We start from the raw sequence: 24,651 nt of genomic DNA on the forward strand, positions 1-24,651 counted from the left end.
GTGTCCAACAGATGGATAAACAAAATGTGGTATATACATACAATGGAATATTATTTAGCTATAAAAAGGAATAAAGTTCTGATACATGCTACAACATCGATGAACCTTGAAAATATTATGCTAAAATGAAAAACGCCAGTTGCAAAAGGACAAATATTGTATAATTCCAGTTACATCAGATATCTAGAGTAGTCAAATTTACAGAGACAGAAAGTGGATTGGAGGTTACCAGGGGCTTGGGTGGGAGGAGAATGGAGAGTTATTGTTTAATAGGTACAGAGTTTCTATTTGGGGTGATGAAAAAGTTTTGGAAATAATGACAATGTTTGTACCACATTATAAATGTAATTAATGCCACTGAATAGTACACTTAAAAAATGGTAAAAATAGTAATGTTCATGTTATATGTATATATTTTACCACAATAAAAAATTGTAGTAAAAAACAATTCTTTCATTCATACTTGTTTTTTCCCACAAAACAAATCCAGATGACTTCTTTAGAGTATGTTCACTCTCAGCATTTATTAATTTTGAGACTGTTATAAAAAGAGCTATATTCACTGGTTGTTTTGACAAGAGGTCTTTAAAACTCTAGGGGAGCTATCCTGATATCCCTTTAGCAGCTGCAGTCCTTTTAAATTGTCCAATTTGTTCCTTTTAGTGTTTTTGTATATTTCGTATCAGCTTCTGAAAAGTGTATCAAATTCCATTATTATCTTTGAGCAGTATACATCTGTCATAACTATAAATAGTCTGCAAAACAAACAGTGAATTGAACTGAAATTTAACAATTCAGCTTTGGCTAACTGTATTATAATTAGAGTAATGATAAGGTCTGTGACATGCACACAGCAATCACAGAGAATAGTTATGGTAATTACCTTCAGGAAAACTACTTGGCAACAGATATAAAAGAATATAGTAAGCAACCTAGATTTAAAGGCACATCATTAATATCTTTTTTCTTTTTTACTTTATTTTTTCACTACTTTTCTAAGTACAGTACTTAGCCTATGCCGTTTAATGACTTAAGTGAAGAAAATATACAACATTCATCATTACTGATACACTAAATTTTATACTACTGATGTAAAAACTGTGAAAGAAAAGCAAGAATGGGTGTAATATTTGGAGTTAGAAGACTAATCCAGGCTTTCCTGCTTAATAATTTAGATAAGTTATTTAACCTCATGCCTTTGTTTCTTCATCTGTTCTAATTGTACTTATTTTAATAAGACAGTTGTGTGGATCATATTTATGAGATAATAAATATATTTGAAAATGCTTCATAAACTATAACACATGATACAAATATTAATTTTTATTCTAGAATTTCTTGTAAGAACACTTCAAGAATTAACTTCTTAGAAACCTGCCATTAACTTCATGACATGCTAAGACAGATAATGTGAACCATTGGTATTTAGTAATACTTTATAAAGTGTTATCAATTTCTGAATTTCAAAAGGACCTTGGAGTGACATGGTTCATCAGATTTGACATCTAGGCAGGCATGGTTCAGTGGTTCAAATAAGAAAGTCAGACTGCTGGGTGATAAATTCCGTAGTTAACCAAGGATTGCAGGCTTCTGCTGTGTATTTATTTATTAAGCATATAAACTTCCACTGGAACAAGAGTCTAGAAGAGCTAGAGAGAGCCTGTCAGGCAGGACTGAGACTACATCCTATAACCTAAGTAACCTGTAACTAAATCTGTAATCCCTAGCAATAATTAACATATCTAAAAATCATTTCCCCTAAACCGTGATGCCAAAGACTTTTGCTTTTTCATCTTTTTCTCGTTATTTCACCTACTTTAATTTTATGTTTTCTTCTTTATATTTTCTTTGCCTGCTCATTTATTAATCCTTAGATCTACAACATATCCAGAAATGTATGTTTGAGACCAAAGTGCAAAATTTAAAAATGCCCTACATGTTATTTTAATGACTTTTACAAGTGTCTTGCTCCTAAGTACCATTTGTGTCCTTTGATCACTTCATACATTCTCTCTTGAGTAAACTCCATTATGGCTCAAATACATTTTTATAAATCCCAATTTTATAACTCCCAAAGTTATACCCCCACCTTATCTGTCTCTGGATTTCCACATGTTTGTTATATCCATTTAGCTATGCAGCTAGTCCCTCAAATTCAGCATGCCCAAGATTCACACTCCTTCCACTTTAAGCCATTTCTCCCTCTAGTATTCCCAGTTTCAGTGAAGAGCACCACTGTTCACTCATTTGCCCCAGCAAGAAATCTAGACATCATCCATGATTTCTCTTTCTCCATTCTTTCAGTAAACACCTGATAGATACCAAACCAAAAGAGTGTGGTAGAGTCAAGAAAAATTAGATTATTTTAAGATGTTAATAATAAGAGGTAGTTTCAGTTGAAGGGTAGAAGTTGATGAACCAAGAGGGGGATTCCTGGAAAGGAAGCGGAAGTGGTTAGTGTCCAGAGCTAGATGGAGTGTATAGAGTAGGGAAGGAACATTTCTTCCTCTTTAACAGGCAAAGGGAATAGATAAATTGATAGATGATGGGGGTATAGAAAGTTGAATGATACATTTTTGGGGTGAATGATCTGTATTTTTTATGTGAATTTGAAGGCTTGGTTGTCTGCTGAGAGTAAGGAAGAAGGTAGAGCTGTAGAGGTCTTTTGAAGAAGAGATTTCAAAAATCTGCTTTAGGCTAAAAATAGAACTACCATACGACCCAGCAGTCCCACTACTGGGCATATACCCTGAGAAAACCATAATTCAAAAAGAGTCATGTAACTAAATGTTCATTGCAGCTCTATTTACAATAGTCAGGACATGGAAGCAACCTAAATGTCCATCATCGGATGAATGGATAAAGAAGATGTGGCACATATATACAATGGAATATTACTCAGCCATAAAAAGAAACGAAATGGAGTTATTTGTAGTGAGGTGGATGGAGTTAGAGTCTGTCATACAGAGTGAAGTTAAGTCAGAAAGAGAAAAACAAATACAGTATGCTAACACATATATATGGAATCTAAGGGGGGGAAAAAAAAAAGCTCATGAAGAACCTGGTGGCAAGACGGGAATAAAGACACAGAACTATTAGAGAATGGACTTGAGGATATGGGGAGGGGGAAGGGTAAGCTGTGACAAAGTGAGAGAGTGGCATGGACATATATACACTACCAAATGTAAAATAGATAGCTAGTGGGAAGCAACCGCATAGCACAGGGAGATCAGCTCTGTGCTTTGTGACCACCTAGAGGGCTGGGAGGGAGGGAGATGCAAGAGGGAAGAGATATGGGGACATATGTATATGTATAACTGATTCACTTTGTTATAAAGCAGAAACTAGCACACCATTGTAAAGCAATTTTACTCCAATAAAGATGTTAAAAAAAAAAATCTGCTTTAGGGAATGGGAAAGAGCACTAATCAAGGGGTCATAGAAAAGTCGACAAACAATGCTGAGGTTCTCATTGGTGGTGAAAATTGTGAATTTGGGGATAATAGTAGAGTAGACTGACAGGTGGGCTGATGTTTTACTGGTTGCGTGCAATAGGTGAACACTGGAGCAAGGATCCTGAATGGTTGGACAAGAGGATCACCTGTTGCTTCCTTTCCTAACCAGCCTAGACTGCATAGGATCCAAAATAGTGTGAGAATACGCGAGTACGTTTAGTCTTCTGTGTTACCTGTCCTACAAATCCCAATACTTGTATCAATGTAGCCATGTACCTTTCGCATTCATCTAGAGTCAGCTGAGCATTGCTGATGAAAATCATCAGTAATACAGGATAAAGTCACTATAAATTTATAATTTCCAATTCTAACTGGATCACCAGTACCCCTCCCAACTCTAACTTTGATCAGTTTACTTTCTTATTCTTTACTCTCTCTTTATAAGTCTTCTGTATAAACCTCCTATCCATCCTCATCTCTCTTTTGACTGTTTCTTTATTTTCAATTTCCTGGGCAGTTTTAGTTTAGGTATGTCTTTAGTAAAAAGTATTTATGTAGATTAATAAAATAAAACTTTAAAAAATTCCTGTGTGACAGTCTCAGTTTATTTTAAAAGATGAGTTTAGGGCTTCCCTGGTGGCGCAGTGGTTGAGGGTCTGCCTGCCGGTGCAGGGGACACGGGTTCGAGCCCTGGTCTGGGAGGATCCCACATGCCGCGGAGCAACTAAGCCCGTGAGCCACAATTACTGAGCCTGCGCGTCTGGAGCCTGTGCTCCGCAACAAGAGAGGCCACGATGGTGAGAGGCCCGCACACCGCGATGAAGAGTGGCCCCCACTTGCCACAACTAGAGGAAGCCCTCGCACAGAAATGAAGACTCAACACAGCCATAAAGAAAGAAAGAAAGGAAGGAAGGAAGGAAGGAAGGAAGGAAGGAAGAAACCACTTTCTTAAAAAAAAAAAAAAGATGAGTTTAATTTAATTTGTTGATGTTACTGATAGGTTTGGGCTGATTCCAAATATCCTTTTTATTTTGTTTACTTGCTTTTGTAAAACCAGTTTTATTAAGGTAAAATTGACATAAGCTATACATAATAAAGTATACAATTTGATAAGCTTTAAAATAAGTATATACTTATGAAAACCATCACCACAATCAAAATAATGAACATATCACCCTAAAAGATTTTGTCATACCCCTTTATGATATTTTCCTCACTCCCTTTCTCACTCCTTCCTTGAGCAACCACTGATATGCTTTCTATCATTACAGATAGGTTTGTATTTTCTACAACTTTATATACATGCAATCCTTTATATGTACTTTTTATTTTTGTCTGGCTTCTTTCACTCAGCATTATTATTTTGAGATTCATCCATGTTGTGTATATCTGTAGTTCCGAGTACTATTCCACTTTGTGGAATACCACAATTTGTTTATCCATTCACCTGTTGATGGACATCTGGGTTATTTTCACTTTTGGGGCTGTTACAAATAAAGTGCTTTGAACATTCACACACAAGCCTTCGAGTGGACATGTGTTCTTCTTTCTCATGAGTAAATATCCAAGAATGGAATGTTTGTATCATATGGTAGGTGTGTATATTTATCTTTTTAAGAAACTGCCAAGTTGTTTTCCAAAGTGGATGTACTATTTTACACTCCCATCAATAGTGTTCTTCCACATAATCACCAATACATGAAAAAGACTACTAAATATGTGAAATACCACATCCAGGAGAAAAAGATATCCTAGAAAATTGGATACATATTTGAAGAGAGTGATTATGGTATACTCTTACTGGACTGAATTTGAAGTATGTTGGAAATACGGCTGTCACTATAATGTTTAAATTATTGGTCTTAATATAGTCATTGTAATTAAAAAACATTATTTTTTATCCTCTGTCTTCTCTTTCTTCCACCTCCATCCTTCTCTTTTCTCTTTTGTTGCAGATCATACATCAGTTGGCGGGCTAGGAGACAGTTTTTATGAGTACTTACTAAAAGCATGGTTGATGTCAGATAAAACAGATCATGAGGCCAGAAAAATGTATGATGATGCTATTGAGGTAATTATTATCAGAACATTTACCTACTTAACATATCGAATATATAATGTATTTGATAGAAATTGATGAGCATCTGTACATATTATATACATTCCTTAGAGTTTGTTAGTATTTAAATAAAATAGTCATATATTAAGTTTTTCTTTATTGTGGCACTTTAAAGAAATTGTTGAAGAATTTAGTGTAACATATTTATGTATGAAAATTTATCTTAATTACTTGTAGCTATTTTCTACAGAGACTGGAAAAGCTAATAACTTCACATACTTTTCCATAAACATTTCTTTTTTGAAATGACCCATTAAACCTACATATTGAGAGCCTTATGGGTAAATAATAAGGACAAAACACTTTTATAGTACTTTTTTATGTGCCAGGAAGTGTTCTGACCCCTTTTACATATGTGAAATCATTTAATCTTCTCTACCATTTTACACATGAGGACCTTAAGGTGCAGAGAGGTTAAGTAACTTGCTAAAGGTCGCATAGCTTAGTTAGTGATGGAGCCTGGAACTCGAGTCTAGATCCAAAGCCTATGCTCTTAACCACTATTCTGTACTGTTTTATATTTATGTAACCCCGTATCACAGTGTAAAAGTTTAAAATTGGAACAAGTTTCATTCTTGGAAACACTTATATGTGATACCTCCAAGTGGAAACTGTGAAATAGAAAAGTGATTTAATCACTTTGTAAATTATTTGCTTTCTGATCTAGTATAAACCCCTATCCCTTTAATAATTTAATCACTTTTAAAAATTGTGTATCTTGTATGTAACACCATTTCTGACTCTAGTCAATGACCCATACTCAAAGTTACAGTTGTTTTGTCTTTAAGTTAAACCGAGGATCTTACTACCCATTTATATCCTTACTTTTTGAGGAACTAAATCCCTATAGTTGTTTATAAAAATGCACAGGAGTTGAACTAATATGTGGCATTATAGTGCTTCGCCCATTGTAGGCATTCAATAAATGTTTCTTGAAGGAGTGTGTTGACTAAGAAATTGAACTAAATTGATGTGTAATCAGGAATCTCCACTTTAGTATGTGACTTCTAAAATTCTTTATGAAGACCTATATTTTGAAAAGTTGGAGAATTTTATTCTGTTATTAAACTTTAAACCTAGAAATTTTTATGATGCCAGAAAAGTCATTATCTAGGAAGAATGTAATAATTTTAGAATTGCAATGTTGAAAATAGCCACCCTTAGTCATTCTCACTAGTCTGTGGGTTCCTTGAAGACAGACTAATTTGTTTATTATTGTCTAGCATAACCTGAAACAATAGGTATTCAGTAAGTATTTGATAAATGAATGACTGTATTTACTATTTTTATTTTTGAGAAAGTGTGACATGTCATTACCATGTAATCATTTTTTCTTCATAGTTTGCTGCTTTCTTGTAATATTTTGAATCTAAAACCATTTTCTCTTATTTTGCATAATGTTTCCTAAAGGAAAAAGAACATGATATTTGTCATTGCTTTTTTAAAAATTTATTTATTTATTTTTATTAGTTATCTATTTTATACATATTAGTGTATATATATCAATCCCAATCTCCCAATTCATTCCACCCCCACCCCCCCACTTTCTCCCCTTGGTGTCCATATGTTTGTTCTCTACATCTGTGTCTCTATTTCTGCCTTGCAAACCGGTTCATCTGTACTGTCATTGCTTTTTAAATCATATATACTTTGAAAAGCATGATACCTGTTTTGAAAGTTAATCTCATAAATTAAAATTATTTTCCATGAATCATCTGCTATATGTTATGTGTCCTAAAGAGCTTTCTATATTTGTTTTCTGTGTCCTGTTTTTATTAGTTCTTAAGTCTAAAATGAGCACCTACTAAGTGTGTTTAAATAACCAGTTGGCTAACTTTCATTTTGAGACATGTATGCAGTTTTTGCAATGTTAATCATCTTTGATGACTGTTAATTCTGTTAGGAGACAGAGTATATACAAATTGTAAAATAAATGACATGTGGTATGCACAGAAGAGATAGGAATGATTATGAATTTTAAGATCCATTCTAGTTTGAGATAAGTCATTTTTTAAATTTGTCTTTCTGAACTAATATATTTAAATTATTCCATCTTCATCTTACCTTCCTCTACACTTATGGCTACCCATATTCCTGCTTCCTACATCTTAGCTTTCTTTTTAAAAATTATGTAGTTATGGATTTTATATTTAATCTTTATTTAAAATAATAAAGAAAAATTATACCTTTTTAAAGGTCCTTTTGGAGCAAGAAATTAATGCCACTATTTATGAGGATTTGTTTAACACTTTTTAATAGAAGAGCAATAATATTACTCTTAACTGCCATTCAAAAATTTTTATGTAAGTTGAACTCTTAGACATTTGCCTTAACTTTACTGAGAGAAGGGAGCCATACAAGAAATTTCAGGGGTCTGTAAGTGAATTGTTGGTAAAAAGTTTACCCACATGTTAGATGCCGGGAGGTCCACAAAGATGAAAAACATTGTCCCTTTACTCAAAAAACTGTTGTTTTCATTTGTGCTTCATAGTACTATGGTTAAAATAAAACAACAATAAACATTTATAATCCAATGGTAGTCCCTTATTATTTTGCTTATCAGCTACCCCTTCTTCCTCCAATAGGTCAAATACAATTATCAAAGAGTACCATTTATTTATAAAATGACTTATTAATTGAACAATTGTTGAATGCATACTACACTTATAGGGTTTGTGGAGTGTAAGATGATGAATAAAGGCATAGTCCTTGTGTTTCTGTAGAACAAACATTATTGTGATAAAGAATATAGAATAAATTTTTCAAAAGCTGATTGTTATTGAGCTTGTCAGAAAACAACCCACAATAAAAATGTGAGTTGTCTTACTACGTTTTATTGTCAGAAAAGTATAGTATTTAATTATGTATAATAATTTCTACCAAAGAGAACTGAATTAATGCAATTCCTTATACTTTTACAAAGAAGTACCTCTAAAGGTAGAGAATTATTCTTTAGCCCCTCTCAGCAAAGTCTAAGAACATGGTCCAAAGGAACAAAGCTCTTAAACTTTTTCATTTGTAAAATGAAATGTGATTGTTGGACTCTACTTCGTGTTATATTCAGGTTTAATGTAAAATATTTATCTTTCTGTTCCCACTGCTTTAAGGAAAGTTGACATTTCAGAAGAAGTAAAATTGACATTGTCCCATGGCCTCTCTTAACCCTGGCACAGCATCCAAAACAAATGCCTAAGTCTGTGAAGTAAGGGACTAAGGAGTTAAGTTTGAACTTTCAACTGTTTTTCTAAGTTTTATAACATATAATGTATCTCACCTAATATGCCTTTAAAAAACACTTTGACAAAATGTATAGTTACATGAAAAAGAAACCATTTTAACTGATTATCGAAATCACATTTTTCTGATTAACTTGGGTGTTTTCTTCCTATTCATTTTTTGTTGTATGAAATAGAAAATAAACTGGTAGAGCCTCTGGGTTATAACTTGTCATCCTGACCTCAATTGACTGATTATTATGAATTTCATTTAGAGCAAGAAGAAAAAACCTGTAATATGCGTAGTGTTGTGTTGAAAGGTAATCTTGAGGCCAGTCTCCTCTCTCCCACCTTGTCTCATTATAGTTGTGATTTGGATATTTGTTCAAGATTATGTGTAACTTGATTGCTCACTCCCAAACTTAATTATTGTAAATTAAGTCTTCCAGTTTGGGAAAGTTACAGCTTTATAGAATTTCATATTACCAAGGTTTTGTGTGAGAAGGATGTAGTAAGTTTGAATACTAACACTTTTCCTCTAAAATTTTGAACATCTACTCTTTCTTATAGGCTATAGAAAAACATCTTATTAGGAAGTCTCGTGGAGGTCTTACCTTTATTGGAGAATGGAAGAATGGGCACTTGGAAAAGAAGATGGGGCATTTGGCCTGCTTTGCTGGGGGAATGTTTGTACTAGGAGCAGATGGTTCCAGAATGGATCAAGCTGGACATTATTTAGAGCTAGGAGCGGAAATTGCACGTACATGTCATGAGTCATATGACAGAACTGGTAAGAATATTAATAATGCTAATTACTTAGTGTAAAATAACTTCTAAGATAAAAATATGCCCAGGAATTAGAAGGGAAATATATAGGCAGTTTTCACTTCAAAATAATTTATTCTAACACAGTAAATCATTTTCTTAAAAACTTGAATTTTAATTCTGAAAATTATGTTCCTGCATCTTTTTTAAAATTATTATTCTGAATTCTGTTTTTGTTAATAAAGATTTTGAAGAAGTTGTTTTAAAGACAATAGGTAGGGCTTTTAGGGATGTATGGGCTAACGTTGTTTATTTTACTATAGAAGAATCCATTTCATCCATTTATTTCAGCTTCTGTAAAATCAGTTGCTTAAAAGAATACAGAGTTGATTTAGGTTACATGCCTTGCCTATAAAGTTATTAGTTATATTGAGTGTATAATTGGTATCTAGATAACCAGTAGTTTGTCTCTTGGTCAGTTCACCAATAATTTGAAGTTGTTTGTGCCTTTAAAACGAACCTCTTATGTTGCTTTAGGCAAATATGTGATATTTCTGGACTTCAGTGTCCTTACCTAAAAAAATGAGACAATTCTCAGTTCTACAGGTGACAAAAATTGGTTCCTGGGGGCAAAAAATATCTTTAAATATAAAGCATATATACACACACACACACACACACACACACACACATATAGTCATAGATAGATAAACAGTATATATTTGTTAATAATATTTCATGGAAGGAGAAGGCAATTAGGTTTAAATAAAAGCCTGGAGAATAGGGTTGAGAAACACTGGACTAGGTCTTCCAAGTTTTTCTCTGGCTTTAAAACTGTATTTTTAAAAAATTATTATTATTATTGTTATTTTATTTATTTATTTTTGACTGCGTTGGGTCTTCGTTGCTGGGCTTGGGCTTTCTCTAGTTGTGGCGAGCGGGGGCTACCCTACGTTGCGGTGTGTGGGCTTCTCATTGTGGTGGCTTCTCTTGTAGCAGAGCACGGGCTTTAGGCGCGCAGGCTTCAGTAGTTGTGGCACAGGGGCTTAGTTGCTCTGTGGCATGTGGGATCTTCCCAGACCAGGGCTTGAACCTGTGTCCCCTGCATTGGCAGGCGGATTCTTAACTACTGCTCCACCAGGGAAGTACCAAAAATGTATGTTTCTATATGAAATAATGGAAAATGAGTTCCCTGAAAAACTAAAAACTAGGAATTTCTGATTGTGATTTCAGAAGTTGAATTCTTGCTTTAGTTAAATAACTGAATTTATGTTTTAGGGTTAATTTATCATTAGGTACCATGAAACAAATATGGTTGGCTTAAAACTTATCCTAGTTCATAAATCTGTCAAGTTATTTTTATATAATAAAGAATTGAATTTGTGGTGAAATTGACCCTTCAGTTCTCTCAGTAACTGAATCAAGGATTCCATTTCGTGACAAAATATAACTAAGTCAAAGGGACATTGAAGCAGATGTTATTTTGTGGTCGTTTAAGTTAGTATATAATACATCTAAAGTCTGTTATCTGAGTTACAAATAGAAGTTAAAATATATTGTCATGTTGTTGATATAGAATATCAAATATATACTTAAAGTAAAGCTGAAATTAGTAAAACGTTGAGGACCAGAATGGATATTAAGTGTTTGTACTAGGACCCATGATAATAAGACTTGTTGTTATGCAGATTTTGACCACAAATCAAGTAAAGATCTAAAATAGTAGCATTTCATGCAACAGACATATTAAAATATGGTATATTATGGTTATTATATTAATCATTCATTCCATTAAACATGGAGCACATATTATGTGCCAGGCGTTATGCTGGATTCTTACAGGTTGAAGTGTGAACAAGATATCTTCCCTACCTTTGAGAAATTCATAGAATACCAGAGTTATGAATGGATTCCCTATATTTCTGACTTTCACATTTCATAATGCTGATATGAAACACTGATATTATGAAAAGAACATGTGAACTAGGATGCAGAAATCCCATGTTTCACTATTTATTATCTATGAGCTTTAGGCAAATCATTTAGCCTTCCTAAAGCCTCAGTTGCTCCATCTGCAAAAATTGGGGTAATAATACCTACGCTGTCTTCCTCAGAATGTTGTGAGTACAATGAAAAATTTAAAAATGCAGTCTATGGTTGTTGCTGTCATGCTTGTTCTGACATCATTTTCACATTGCCAGTCAATGAACCTGTGACCCTCTTTGCCATGGTATGCCCCAAAAGATTACTATTTGATTTGTATCCTGTATTTTCACATCTTTCACTGTTTTTACTTATCTTTAATCTCAACTTAGATCCTTTAATTAAGAAGTACAATTCTAGTTTTGCTTACTTCCCACCATTACATCTTCTGCTGTATTTTCTTATAGCTGTGCTATAATTGTTGGCTACCTTGTTTAAAAATATATTCACTTCTTAGCAGTTATTTGGGCTAAATTCATACAATAATTACTGCCTTGGGATTTCACTTCAGTTTGTTGGAATTATAATTAACATTATTTCAAAATCTGGTATTCTTCATATATTCCACTTACTGATAAACATGGCCTGCTGCTTAATACTTAGCTGGGTTTGTAGGAGATGTTGCTGAATCTTTTCAAGAGACTGAGCAGTAACTTCGTGGTAGTTAAACATTATTATATCTACATGGGAAGCTAGATTGATACATTGTTTTAGTTTATTCTGAGGTAAAATGCAAAATTAATGCCAAACCAGATCTTAGACTTCCAAAATATAGTACCTTCTTGATCTGGGTTTCTAGATTAAAAAAAAAAAATTGCTGAACATCATTAAAATAATGACTATTATATAACTTAATTTATTTCATATTGAAATTGCATAACACCTTTCTTAGACTATGTGCTATCACATTTTGGGGGGAAATTTAATCTGTTTAGATACATATAACATGTCGAATGGACAAAACATCCATTGAACGTGGAGTAATGGACATATTTTAAGAGTTTCTACAACTATTTTTTCCTTAAGAGAAGTTAATAGGAGGGAAGGATACAGGAAAATAGTTTAAAAGTTCTTCCCTTACTATTAGCCCGTTCAAACTGTATTCAGATTGCCTGTCCCAGAATATTCCTCATGCTTTTTAGCTTTTGTTGAATTTCTTTTGTTGACTTAAGTGTACTTATTTTTCCATCTCTACAGATTCTACCTATCTTGGAGGACTCATGAATTTTTCTTTTCCCATGACTTTACAAACTAATCTGTGCCTTCTTTAAAATTATCTTTTATTTTCTTACAACTGACTTTTATCACATTTGATATTTTACTTCAGTTTTTTTCTCTGTGCATGTCTCTTTTCTTTACCTACATTATATGATTTTTGCATCCTCTAGAGTTCTTTTTACCTAGACAATAAATTATGTATGATTTTGACTCAATTTTTACTTGTTGGATTAGTTATTTTCCTTTTAGAAATGATATATCAAATGTAAGTGGGAAATTTAAGACAGGGAGTAGAAATTAAGTGCAAGGTAGAATGTTATGAAATTATATTTTTACCGCATTGCATAGACAAAAGAGCACCTAAGAAATAATGCCCTCAGAAACATGAAGGCAATGATTTGACAAAAATAATGGATGTGGTATGTATATATGAGGCTTGTATGTTTTTTACTCACCAGCTCCTCACAGAATAAATATGTTATCTTTCTGGTATGTTTCATTTGTGAAGTTATGAATGACTGATCAGTGAAATAAAATTTTTAGTAAGAAGTCTAAAATATTAGTTCCATGCAGCCAATTTCTACTTCAATCCAGGTGATAATATCATTATAATTACAGAAGTTATATAATTTAAAGTTAGCTTTAGGAGTAACATTTGAAAACTCTGTATGATCAATTAACACTCATAGTCTTTGAGAAAAGAAAAACAAGAAATCCAGACAAAATGACTTAGCTTACTATTTATTGGATTACCATCATCTCAGTGCTTACGATGTTTGACTTTTATTATTTTTAAAACATTTATTAAATGACAGATAATATTTGATTGTATGCCAGACCTTGTCAATAAGCTGAGTAGAAGTTTTCTTACCGAACATTGATAATTTCTTAGTTCGTCCTAACCTCAAATCCCATTGAGGAGGTGGTCAGAGCTGTGTGAGCACACTTAAAGTTTAGCATGTAATTTCAGAGGCTTCTTTGGCACACCATTAATCTCCCTCTTCCAAAGCCTACCATAGAGTTCATGATCCTCAGGTTAAAAAACCCCTGCTTAAGTTCTGCTTTAGTTCTCCAAGACTTAGCAGTAAACAAACTGTGGGTATTAACTCTTCTGGATCACACGCCTTGCTTTTAATAGAGCTGTCTACCATCACTATAATGTTTTTGGTTTTGTGTTTTTTCTTGGGGGTGGGGAGTGGTACGAAATACTTTATTTTCACCTCCTTTAAATTGTGATTATTTGAAGTTTATGGCGTCACCCTTGTAATGCTAAAATTTGGCTGCTGCAACACATGTCATGCCAACAACTATGGCATGATTTTGTTTATGGTATAGTTCTTGCACTCCCTTTTCTGAGAAAATATAAAAGTATCCAGCATTTCTTGAAAGAGGCGAGAGACTTTGAAACTATTTGCCACTGGTACAAACTAGTAAAAAGAAAGAAAGATGGCAGCTGAGAGCAGTAATTGTGTGTGACTCCAGCACCCCAGTGGAGGATGGTTTTATATTGCCAGGTTTAGGGTGCTGGGTGTGATTAGAAAGAGGTTCTTAAAAAGCCTTTCATGTAGTGCTGTATTCCAGCCTGAATGGAAGTCATATTATTTAAGGAGCATTATGTAATGTTGAAATCTATGTGTTATGGCCATGTTTTTAAAAATTTTTTATTTTTATTTAACTATAGTTGATATACAATATTGTGCTAGTTTCAGGTGTTTATTCAAACTGATAAGTAGGCAATTTACTGATGAAATTCTTAGTGGTTGGCGTTTTGAACCTCTTCCTAGCTGTATATACAGAAGCTATAGGCAAAGAGAGATGATTTTTAAAACTGGTTTAAGTTTTAAAAATGTATTGTTTCTTACTGTGGTATGCTTTAAAAGGTTAGGGACTAACTAAATCTAATTCAAAATCTGAGCTCTAAAATGTATTCTTATATGTATGTGTCATATTAAAAGGACTTTTAAATTGTCTTGACTTTTTAAAAAATAATTGTGCACAATACCATTACCTGTCTCATTTGATTTTGGACCAAGACAGAATATGTGATGTGTTTATGTCTCGCTTGGCATTTGTTTCCAAAGGATTACTAGACTTTTGTCAGTTTAGTTAGATATAGCAGTATGTTGATGTACATTATTTATGAGAAATATTTCACGTCAGAATAATAGGAATATTTATATAAGAAAATCAAATGCGGATCTTTTAAAATCACTGATTTTGCAAAACAGCAACAATAAAAATAAGACAAACAACAAAACAACTTTACTTCATGCTGCATTCTTTCAGGGGGAGGAAAAAACTCTGGCAAACAAACACAAATGGTTTATTGTGTTCATTTATTTCTTTTGTCATGTTACAGCATTAAAGCTAGGTCCTGAATCATTCAAGTTTGATGGTGCAGTAGAGGCTGTGGCAGTTCGGCAGGCTGAAAAGTATTACATCCTACGTCCAGAAGTAATTGAAACCTATTGGTACCTGTGGCGATTCACTCACGACCCAAGATATAGGGAATGGGGCTGGGAAGCAGCGCTGGTAAATAAGCCAATATTTCATTTTATGTGCAAGAGTGTTCACTTAAGCCTCCTGCAGTGCCATTGTATCCTCATCCATGTTACCTCATGTTCAGTAACTAGAGGGCTGCTTTCATTGTTTTGATGGAAAAACTGTTAGTTTGTTTCTTAAGCAGTAGAAGTAAACCTTAAAATCCAGTTTAGTTCTCTGTTAGAACTATTTTCCTCCTAGTATTCACTCATTATTCTTACTGAATAACTAAAGGAGTCATTTAAATGGCAGTTTTTCACTATGATTATAAAATTTCTATACTTGCCTATTAATGCTTAACCTCTGGGGGAAAAATAAAATCATTGTGAAATTGCCCAGATTCACAGCCTGGGTAGATTAACCCCCATTCACTTCAGCTTGTGTTCAGAGTAATTCCTTAGTGGCACCATAAGAAGGACTAGTGAATTGTTAAAAATTTCCTACATTGAAAGACAAAAAACCCCCAACACACTCTCTCTCTTTCTCTCTCCATATATATACACACGTGTGTGTGTGTGTGTGTGTGTGTGTGTGTGTGTGTGTGTGTATTTGAAATGAGGAATTTTTAATGGTTAGTAAGTAAAGTAAGCAAATTGTTTACTCATAAAGTGCTAGCCTTTCAGAGAATTCCATTGTCATCAGTACCTGGGAGGAAGAGAAATCATTAGAGTTTTCATGAAAGTATAGCTTATCACTGGGAGTGGAGGTGTTTTATTCTCTAAGACATACTAATTATGATAAATAGTACTAATTATGATGCATATTCATATTCAAATTGTTTAGCTTAAACTTGCAATCTAGATAGAATGAGGACATTCTAGGTGAGGTAAGTAGTGTTAGTAAATTGCTCAGACAAGAATGTGCAAGATATGTTTTAGGGCAGTATATAGACCAATTTATGTAAAAAGGTTTCACAGGGGCAACTCCAGAGAGAGAAGTTTGGAGCCATTATGTAGATGGCCTTACATGCCAGATCAAGGCATGAATACTTTACTCAGTGCTTCAGGAATAACACACACATACTTAGTTTTCTCAGTTACTATATAAGTGTTTCTTATTTGGCACGTGGGGATTAAAAGTCCTTTGCCTGTCTAAAAAGCCCCTCAGATCTTCTTTTTCTTCACCATCTCCTACCCACCAAAGCTCCCTAACTTTAAGAATCCGTTATGGGACTACTAAAGGTTTTTGAAAGGGGAAGGAACTACTGAAGACTTTTTAGTGGGGAGTAACAAAACAAAAGGATCTGATTATAATCTGCAAATTGGTGGGTCTTGGAGACCACTGCGATAATCTAGGAATAATGTGATAAAGACGAACTAAGGTGAGGACACTTATGTGTCATTTGTCATTCAGACATAGATGGTCCTTATGGAGTTTAACAATAAGAGAATATTAATGGAAACAAGGCAGTTATGAATACAGAGCAGGAACAGATGAAGCATTTATTGATGCTGCTTTTCTCTGACTACCTGGGTCCAAAATTGGAAACACAGCTGCTAGTGAAACTCTCTGTGCAGGAGGGTCCTGCTGCAGTTGAGAGATGGACAAAATGTTGGCACAGTGGTTTAGGAGTAGGACACACACACATACACACACACACACTTCTGTTGTGTAGCAATGGCTTTTACTAACGCTTACATATATCAAGCAATATTTTATATAGGGGAAATACGTAAAGTAATCCTGCAATGAATATGACTTGAATGTCCACTAATATTTAATGCTTCTTATTTAGAGGAATATGGGAGATATATCTGAATCATGTGGGGCAGGGAGGTGAGGGGTGGTGGCAGAAATGCATCTTCTCATTGAGAAACGCTAAAGGATAATTTATCCTTTTCCTAAGGTTCTTTTTTTTCCTGTGCACCTTCTTAAAGGTTTGACAGGCTCAAACTTTAACCCATATCTGTCCATATTTGAATTACAGAGTTAAAATTTTGCTTCTACAGCCTATATGGACACACACAAACTCTGAAGAACAAGAACTGAAATAATTATACTTAAAATTCAAGTTTCAAAAGTATGACGTGATGAGAAGGGGGTGCAGTGTGGAGACAAAAGAGAAGAACTCACACCTTAAATAGTATTTTCCTTCTTGCCCACCACTGGCTCCCATGTTGTGTTTAAAGAAAGAAAAGGGAAGACAAGCTGGGACAGAATAGTGGTATCTCATGTCTTCTGTAGCTTTAACTATTCCAATTTACATCTTCAAATTTCCAAACTTGAATATGTTATGCATGAAAACGTGCCTTTGAGAAATGTCTCTAAATGGCTTAAAGATTAGTCATGCCTCCCTGATACTTTCACAGTATCCTTAAACCGCTCTGATGTTCTGCAGTGGTAAAGATGCATGATCATTGTGAAGAATATGTGTTTAAAAACGTATTCATGTAAATTGATACAGCCACTGTAGAGAACAGTATGGAGGTACCTTAAAAAACTAAAAATAGAACTACCATATGACCCAGCAATCCCACTACTGAGCATATACCCTGAGAAAACCATAATTCAAAAAGAGACATGTACCACAATGTTCATTGCAGCACTGTTTACAATAGCCAGGACATGGAAGCAACCTAAGTGTCCATTGACAGATGAATGGATAAAGAAGATGTGGCACATATATACAATGGAATATTACTCAGCCATAAAAAGAAACGAAATTGAATTATTTGTAGTAAGGTGGATGGACCTAGAGTCTGTCACACAGAATGAAGTAAGTCAGCAAGAGAAAAACAAATACCGTATGCTAATACATATACATGGAATCTAAAAATAAAAAAAAGGTTCTGAAGAACCTAAGGGCAGGACAGGAATAAAGACACAGACGTAGAGAATGGACTTGAGGACACGGGGAGGGGGATGGGTAAGCTGGGACGAAGTGAGAGAGTGACATGGACATACATACACTACCAAATGTAAAATAGATAGCTAGTGGGAAGCAGCCACATAGCACAGGGAGATCAGCTTGGTGCTTTGTGACCACGTAGAGGGGTGGGATGGGGAGGGTGGGAGAGAGACACAAGAGGGGAGGGGATATGGGATGTAGGTATACATATAGCTGATTCACTTTGTTATAAAGCAGAGACTAACCATTGTAAAGCAATTATACTCCAATAAATATGTAAAAAAAAATGTATAAAATACTTAGATAGAGAAAAGTACCAAACCCTTTGGTAAGGAGACTTTAAAAACCAAGCTGTAATCAAAATGGAACTATATAAAAATTAACAATTTGATTAAATAAACACTTTTAGTGTTAATTAGCTTTTCATTAGAAAGGAGGAAGACCAGACAAGTAAAATCTTATTCTGAAACTGTCAAATTCTCATAGAGATCTCTGTAAGCTTTTGACTATGGTTCCTTAACTTGTCCTTCAAAGTTTGAAATTCTATGGAATTGACTCTTTGGTCTCATCTCTTTCACAGGCTATTGAAAAGTATTGCCGAGTCAATGGTGGATTTTCTGGGGTGAAGGATGTATATTCCTCTACTCCTACGCATGATGATGTGCAGCAGAGCTTCTTTCTTGCTGAAACATTAAAGTAAGTAGATGCCTTAAAAAAATTTTTTTTAACTGTGGGCGGGTTTTGCTCTGTGATCACTACATGATGAATTATGACTATGTGACGTTACACTAAATTTTATTACAAAAATCTTTTTATGTGATTGGGTCTTCAATTTTTAGCTACATCTCATGAAGGCATTTTGTCAAGTAAGAGTACCTTTATTTTGTATTTAGCTCTTTACTATGCATTAGAATCACCTAGAAGACTTCTTAAAGTACAGATTACCGGGCCATACCCAGTTTCTGATTCAGTAGGTCTAGGGTGGACCCTAAGAATTTACATTTCTGACAAACTCCCAGGTGGTACGGATGATGCTGGTCCTGGGATCACACCTCAACTCCCTGTTCTAGCTAATGAAATCTGTTAGGAGCAATCATAGAGTTTTGATGGTTACTAGAGGGTGTATGACCATAGCCACTCATCCTCCCAATGAGGTTTCCTGTAAAGATATCTGTATAAAGGGAATAACTGAAAAGAAAAAAGACAGCTTTATTATTTGGGCTTATACTCAAAATCCCAGGCAGAATTTTATAAACTTTTCTGGAAGAAGGTGGAGACCTTAAATATGTCTACGTCCCAAAAACCCTGCAAGGTAAGGTCCTTAATACCTTCTTTTAAATTTCACATTTCTATTTCCAGTCAGTCTCTACCTGAATGCCTCATAAACTGTCACTACATTTGTTCCAAAAAATATTATTTCCAGACATTGTTCAGGTTATTTGAGGATATATCAGTAGGCAAAAGGGACAAAAATTCTCAGTCTCTTGGACTTTACATTCTAGTATACTTCTAGCTTACATTCTGGTGTATTATGGTTTAAATGTACATGTCTCAAACTACGTTTCTTATCCTAAATGGCAATCTTACTCCAATTTTTCTTTTATTATCCCTGATATTTTTATTTTCCTATCTTCTCAGCTTGTACGTTATGGTTATTTCTTTTTTTCTCATTCTAATATATCACTTTCTTGTTATATCGTTTCTTTATTTTGCCCCCTCGTTTCCATATCTGTAGTTGACCCTAGACCAAACCCTTATTTTGCTGAGATGGTTTAGTCAGTTCCCTACCTCCAGTCATTTCTTGTATTTGTTTATCCTGTGTGATTAGGCTTGAGACTGTATGAGATAGTTGAAAGAGCACTGGACCGGAAGATAAAACCGCAGGAGCTTTAGTTATACACTTGCTACAACCTAGCTGAATGAACATGTCAAAATAAAACTTCCTTGCTTTCAGTTTTCCTAGCTGTCAGCTGTGGAATTTGACCCAAATTATGTAAGATCTCTCTCTTTTTCAAATTTTTTTTACTGTTTTTTAAGCCCAGAAAAATCATAAGAATAGAACAATGATTGTATCTTTCACCTAGATTTACCTTTTGTTAATTTTTGCTGCATTCCCGTACCCCCATGTATATGTATACATAGACACAGTTCTACTTGTTTGCTTATTTATTTATTTGCTTTATAATTTGAGAGTTACCAGCATTCTGTTATTTACCCGGGAGTTTTTAGGAAAAGGGCATAATCTTGCACAATCACAATACAGTTATCACGCTTGTGAAACTTAACATTCATACAGTACTGCTGCTTAGTATATAGTCCATTTTCAAATTTCTCAACTGTTCTAATAATATACTTTATAACTTTTAACCCCAACCCAGGGTCCAATAAAGGATCAATTGTTGCATTTGCTTGTCATGTTTCTTTAGTCTACTTTAACCTAGAACAAAGTTTCCTTATTCTTCTTTTGTCTTTTATGACATTGACATTAAGTGTTCAGGCTACTTATTTTGAAGAATGTCCCTCAATTTAGATATTTGTGATTATTTCCTTATGATCAGATTTAGGTTAAGCATGTCTGGCATGAATATTATATAGATGATGTGACCTCATTTCATCTCATAAAGAGGCACATGATAACGGTTTAACTCATTATTGATGATTTTAAATTTGATCATAAGGTTAGATTTGATTATAAGGTCATGTAAAGAATCTTTTTGTCATAAGTGATCTGTGGAGTGATAACTTTGAGACTGTGTGAATATCCTTTTTCCAAGTCTTTCTCACTCAGTGTTATTAGCGTCTTTCCTGAGCATCTTGCCTGAAATGAATATTACTACAGTAGTGGTAAAATGCTGATTTTGAGGCCTCCTCTAGTCTTAGAAATTACTTGATTTTCGACATTCATATACCATTTTCTTCATGTCACTCTTCTCCTGCTCAAAAGCTCCAATGGTTCATTCATCTCTAGCTTCATTTCTCACTTCTTTTCTTTATATATTCTATCCTTAAACCAAGTTAATCTATCTGTTTATCTATCTATCTATAATTTGTTCCTTTGCATTTCATTGTCTATTTCATATTTCTTTGGCTCTGGCAGGAATGTCTTTATTCTTTTCTATCAGTTAATGCCCCTCTCTAAATAAAGTTCAGATCTTACCTCTTGCAGGTTGGCTTTCATAATTAATTCTCAAATGCCTCCTCAGTACACACCTTGAGCACTTTAGCACATGGGGTAGGGCTGCAAATACTTATGTGCCATGCTGCTTTTCCCCTTGCAGTATATGGGATATCACCAGTTGACCTTGGTACTTTTCCCTGCCAAGTTCAAGTTCAGGAAGAATCCTTCTCAACGCAGTACTCTAGGTAACCCGTTATATATATACACACACACAAATACATTTGGATCAATAAAAGTAGAAAAAGTCAAAGGAGGAATCATACAGGTATTTATAACAAAACCTAGGCTAAGAAAATTATCACAGTTGAGCACTACATTCATTTCACCTCAGCTCAATTGTTGCATCTTTATTTGAAGGTCTGATAAACTGAGAAAAGTGTACATGTTGAGGATACATTTCAGTCAGTTTTTCTTGAGTTCATATATGTCAGGTATTAAATGGCTAAGAAAAATCACAGGTTAGTTGGAAACATAGTCTTATTAATGAATTTATTATTAAAAGAAAAGAGAAATACATAAAATTAAGACCAAGTTTACCACCATGGTGTGTCTGCTTTCACTGGTATCAGAATCTCCAGGGCAGAAGTTGTTTTGCGTGTGTGCACCTGTCTGTGTATCTTGCTTGTGTGCTTTTTCCCCCTTCCTATCTTAAAATTCAAAATTTGAATATAATGGCAAAATTCTGGAAAACTATATATATAAGAATATGTCAAGACTTTTATATAGTGAAAGCTATGGAAAAAGATGTACATGGATGTTTATTGAAGTTATAAAAATAAAGAGTTACTATATGTTCAATATTAGTTGAAAGGTTAAATAAATTATGACACATCCACAACGGGTACTATGGAACCAATAGCAATTATAGACTCGTCACAGTATAATGTTAAGTAAGCTATTAAGTGCACATATACATATATAGATGCACATCTTTTTTTTTTTAAATCAGTCATCAATTTTATACACATCAGTGTATACATGTCAATCCCAATCTCCCAATTCAGCACACCACCATCCCCACCCCCACCACAGTTTTCCCCCCTTGGTGTCCATACATTTGTTCTCTACATCTGTGTCTCAACTTCTGCCCTGCAAACTGGTTCATCTGTACCATTTTTCTAGGTTCCACATACATGCGTTAATATACGATATTTGTTTTTCTCTTTCTGACTTACTTCACTCTGTATGACAGTCTCTAGATCCATCCACGTCTCAACAAATGACTCAATTTCGTTCCTTTTTATGGCTGAGTAATATTCTATTGTATATATGTACCACAACTTCTTTATCCATTCGTCTGTTGATGGGCATTTATGTTGCTTCCATGACCTGGCTGTTGTAAATAGTGCTGCAATGAACATTGGGGTGCATGTGTCTTTTTGAATTACGGTTTTCTCTGGGTATATGCCCAGTAGTGGGATTGCTGGATCATATGGTAATTCTATTTTTAGTTTTTTAAGGAACCTCCATACTGTTCTCCATAGTGGCTGTATCAATTTACATTCCCACCAACAGTGCAAGAGGGTTCCCTTGTCTCCACACCCTCTCCAGCATTTGTTGTTTGTAGATTTTCTGATGATGCCCATTCTAACTGGTGTGAGGTGATACCTCATTGTAGTTTTGATTTGCATTTCTCTAATAATTAGTGATGTTGAGCAGCTTTTCATGTGCTTCTTGACCATCTGTATGTCTTCTTTGGAGAAATGTCTATTTAGGTCTTCTGCCCATTTTTGGATTGGGTTGTTTGTTTCTTTAATATTGAGCTGAATGAGCTGTTTATATATTTTGGAGATTAATCCTTTGTCCGTTGATTCATTTGCAAATATTTTCTCCCATTCTGAGGGTTGTCTTTTCGTCTTGTTTATGGTTTCCTTTGCTGTGCAAAAGCTTTGAAGTTTCATTAGGTCCCATTTGTTTATTTTTGTTTTTATTTCCATTACTCTAGGAGGCGGATCAAAAAAGATCTTGCTGTGATTTATGTCAAAGAGTGTTCTTCCTATGTTTTCCTCTAAGGGTTTTATAGTGTCCAGTCTTACATTTAGGTCTCTAATCCATTTTGAGTTTATTTTTGTATATGGTGTTAGGGAGTATTCTAATTTCATTCTTTTACATGTAGCTGTCCAGTTTTCCCAGCACCACTTATTGAAGAGACTGTCTTTTCTCCATTGTATATCTTTGCCTCCTTTGTCATAGATTAGTTGACCCTAAGTGCGTGGGTTTATCTCTGGGCTTTCTATCTTGTTCCATTGATCTATGTTTCTGTTTTTGTGCCAGTACCATATTGTCTTGATTACTGTAGCTTTGTAGTATAGTCTGAAGTCAGGGAGTCTGATTCCTCTAGCTCCTTTTTTTTCCCTCAAGACTGCTTTGTCTATTCGGGGTCTTTTGTGTCTCCATACAAATTTTAAGATGATTTGTTCTAGTTCCATAAAAAATGCCATTGGTAATTTGATAGGGATTGCATTGAATCTGTAGATTGCTTTGAGTAGTATAGTCATTTTCACAATATTGATTCTTCCAATCCAAGAACATGGTATATCTCTCCATCTGTTGGTATCATCTTTAATTTCTTTCATCAGTGTCTTATAGTTTTCTGCATACAGGTCTTTTGTTTCCCAGGTAGGTTTATTCCTAGGTATCTTATTCTTTTTGTTGCAATGGTAAATGAGAGTGTTTCCATAATTTCTCTTTCAGATTTTTCATCATTAGTGTATAGGAATGCAAGAGATTTCTGTTATAGATGGACATCTTAATATTATTTCAATAACATCAAAATGTATACTGTGATTTAGCTTAATTGGTGTTAGTCTTTTAAATCCAGTTCTGGTTTTGCTTTTGTAATCAGTTAAAAAATTTTTTAAAAATAAATTAAACTGCAGTCACATTTTCCTGTCTCAAATTCATTTGCTGTCTTTGTGCCTAGAATCAAAAGACATTTTTTGAGCTGCAAAAAAATTTAGAGATCCAACATACACCACTGCAACCCATCCCTCCCCTCTACACATAGACATTCCCAATGCTAAAAATCTCTTTACGACATACAGAATATTTTGTCATAAAGTCTTTTGTTAATCTCTAGTTAACAGGCAGCTCACTGCCTCATAAGGCTAACCCATTACATTGTTCAGAAGCTTTCACTGTTAGAAATATCTTTCTTATATTGAGTTAAAATCTGCTTCACTGTGCGTTCCATTCAGTGATCCATAGTTTACCATTTGGAAATACGGAGTCTTCTACATGGATATTAACTAAAAATACTTGTATTTATCAGGCTAAAGGTGACAAGTTTCTGTACTGTTTCTTTCTGATACCAGTCTGGTTGACTTCTC

General features: G+C 34.3%; 1 protein-coding gene across 1 annotated transcript in view; it reads left to right on the forward strand.

The window, feature by feature from the left end:
- MAN1A2 (mannosidase alpha class 1A member 2) overlaps positions 1–24,651 on the forward strand; it is a 173,839-nt gene that overhangs the window by 118,477 nt on the left and 30,711 nt on the right. Inside the window, exons 9-12 of the mRNA XM_059928824.1 lie at positions 5,411–5,526; positions 9,360–9,579; positions 15,115–15,287; positions 18,725–18,840. Coding sequence (XP_059784807.1) covers positions 5,411–5,526; positions 9,360–9,579; positions 15,115–15,287; positions 18,725–18,840 — 625 coding nt within the window. The remainder of the gene's footprint in view (positions 1–5,410; positions 5,527–9,359; positions 9,580–15,114; positions 15,288–18,724; positions 18,841–24,651) is intronic.

The sequence above is a fragment of the Balaenoptera ricei genome, chromosome 1, assembly GCF_028023285.1.
Source record: "Balaenoptera ricei isolate mBalRic1 chromosome 1, mBalRic1.hap2, whole genome shotgun sequence".
Lineage (NCBI taxonomy): Eukaryota > Metazoa > Chordata > Mammalia > Artiodactyla > Balaenopteridae > Balaenoptera > Balaenoptera ricei.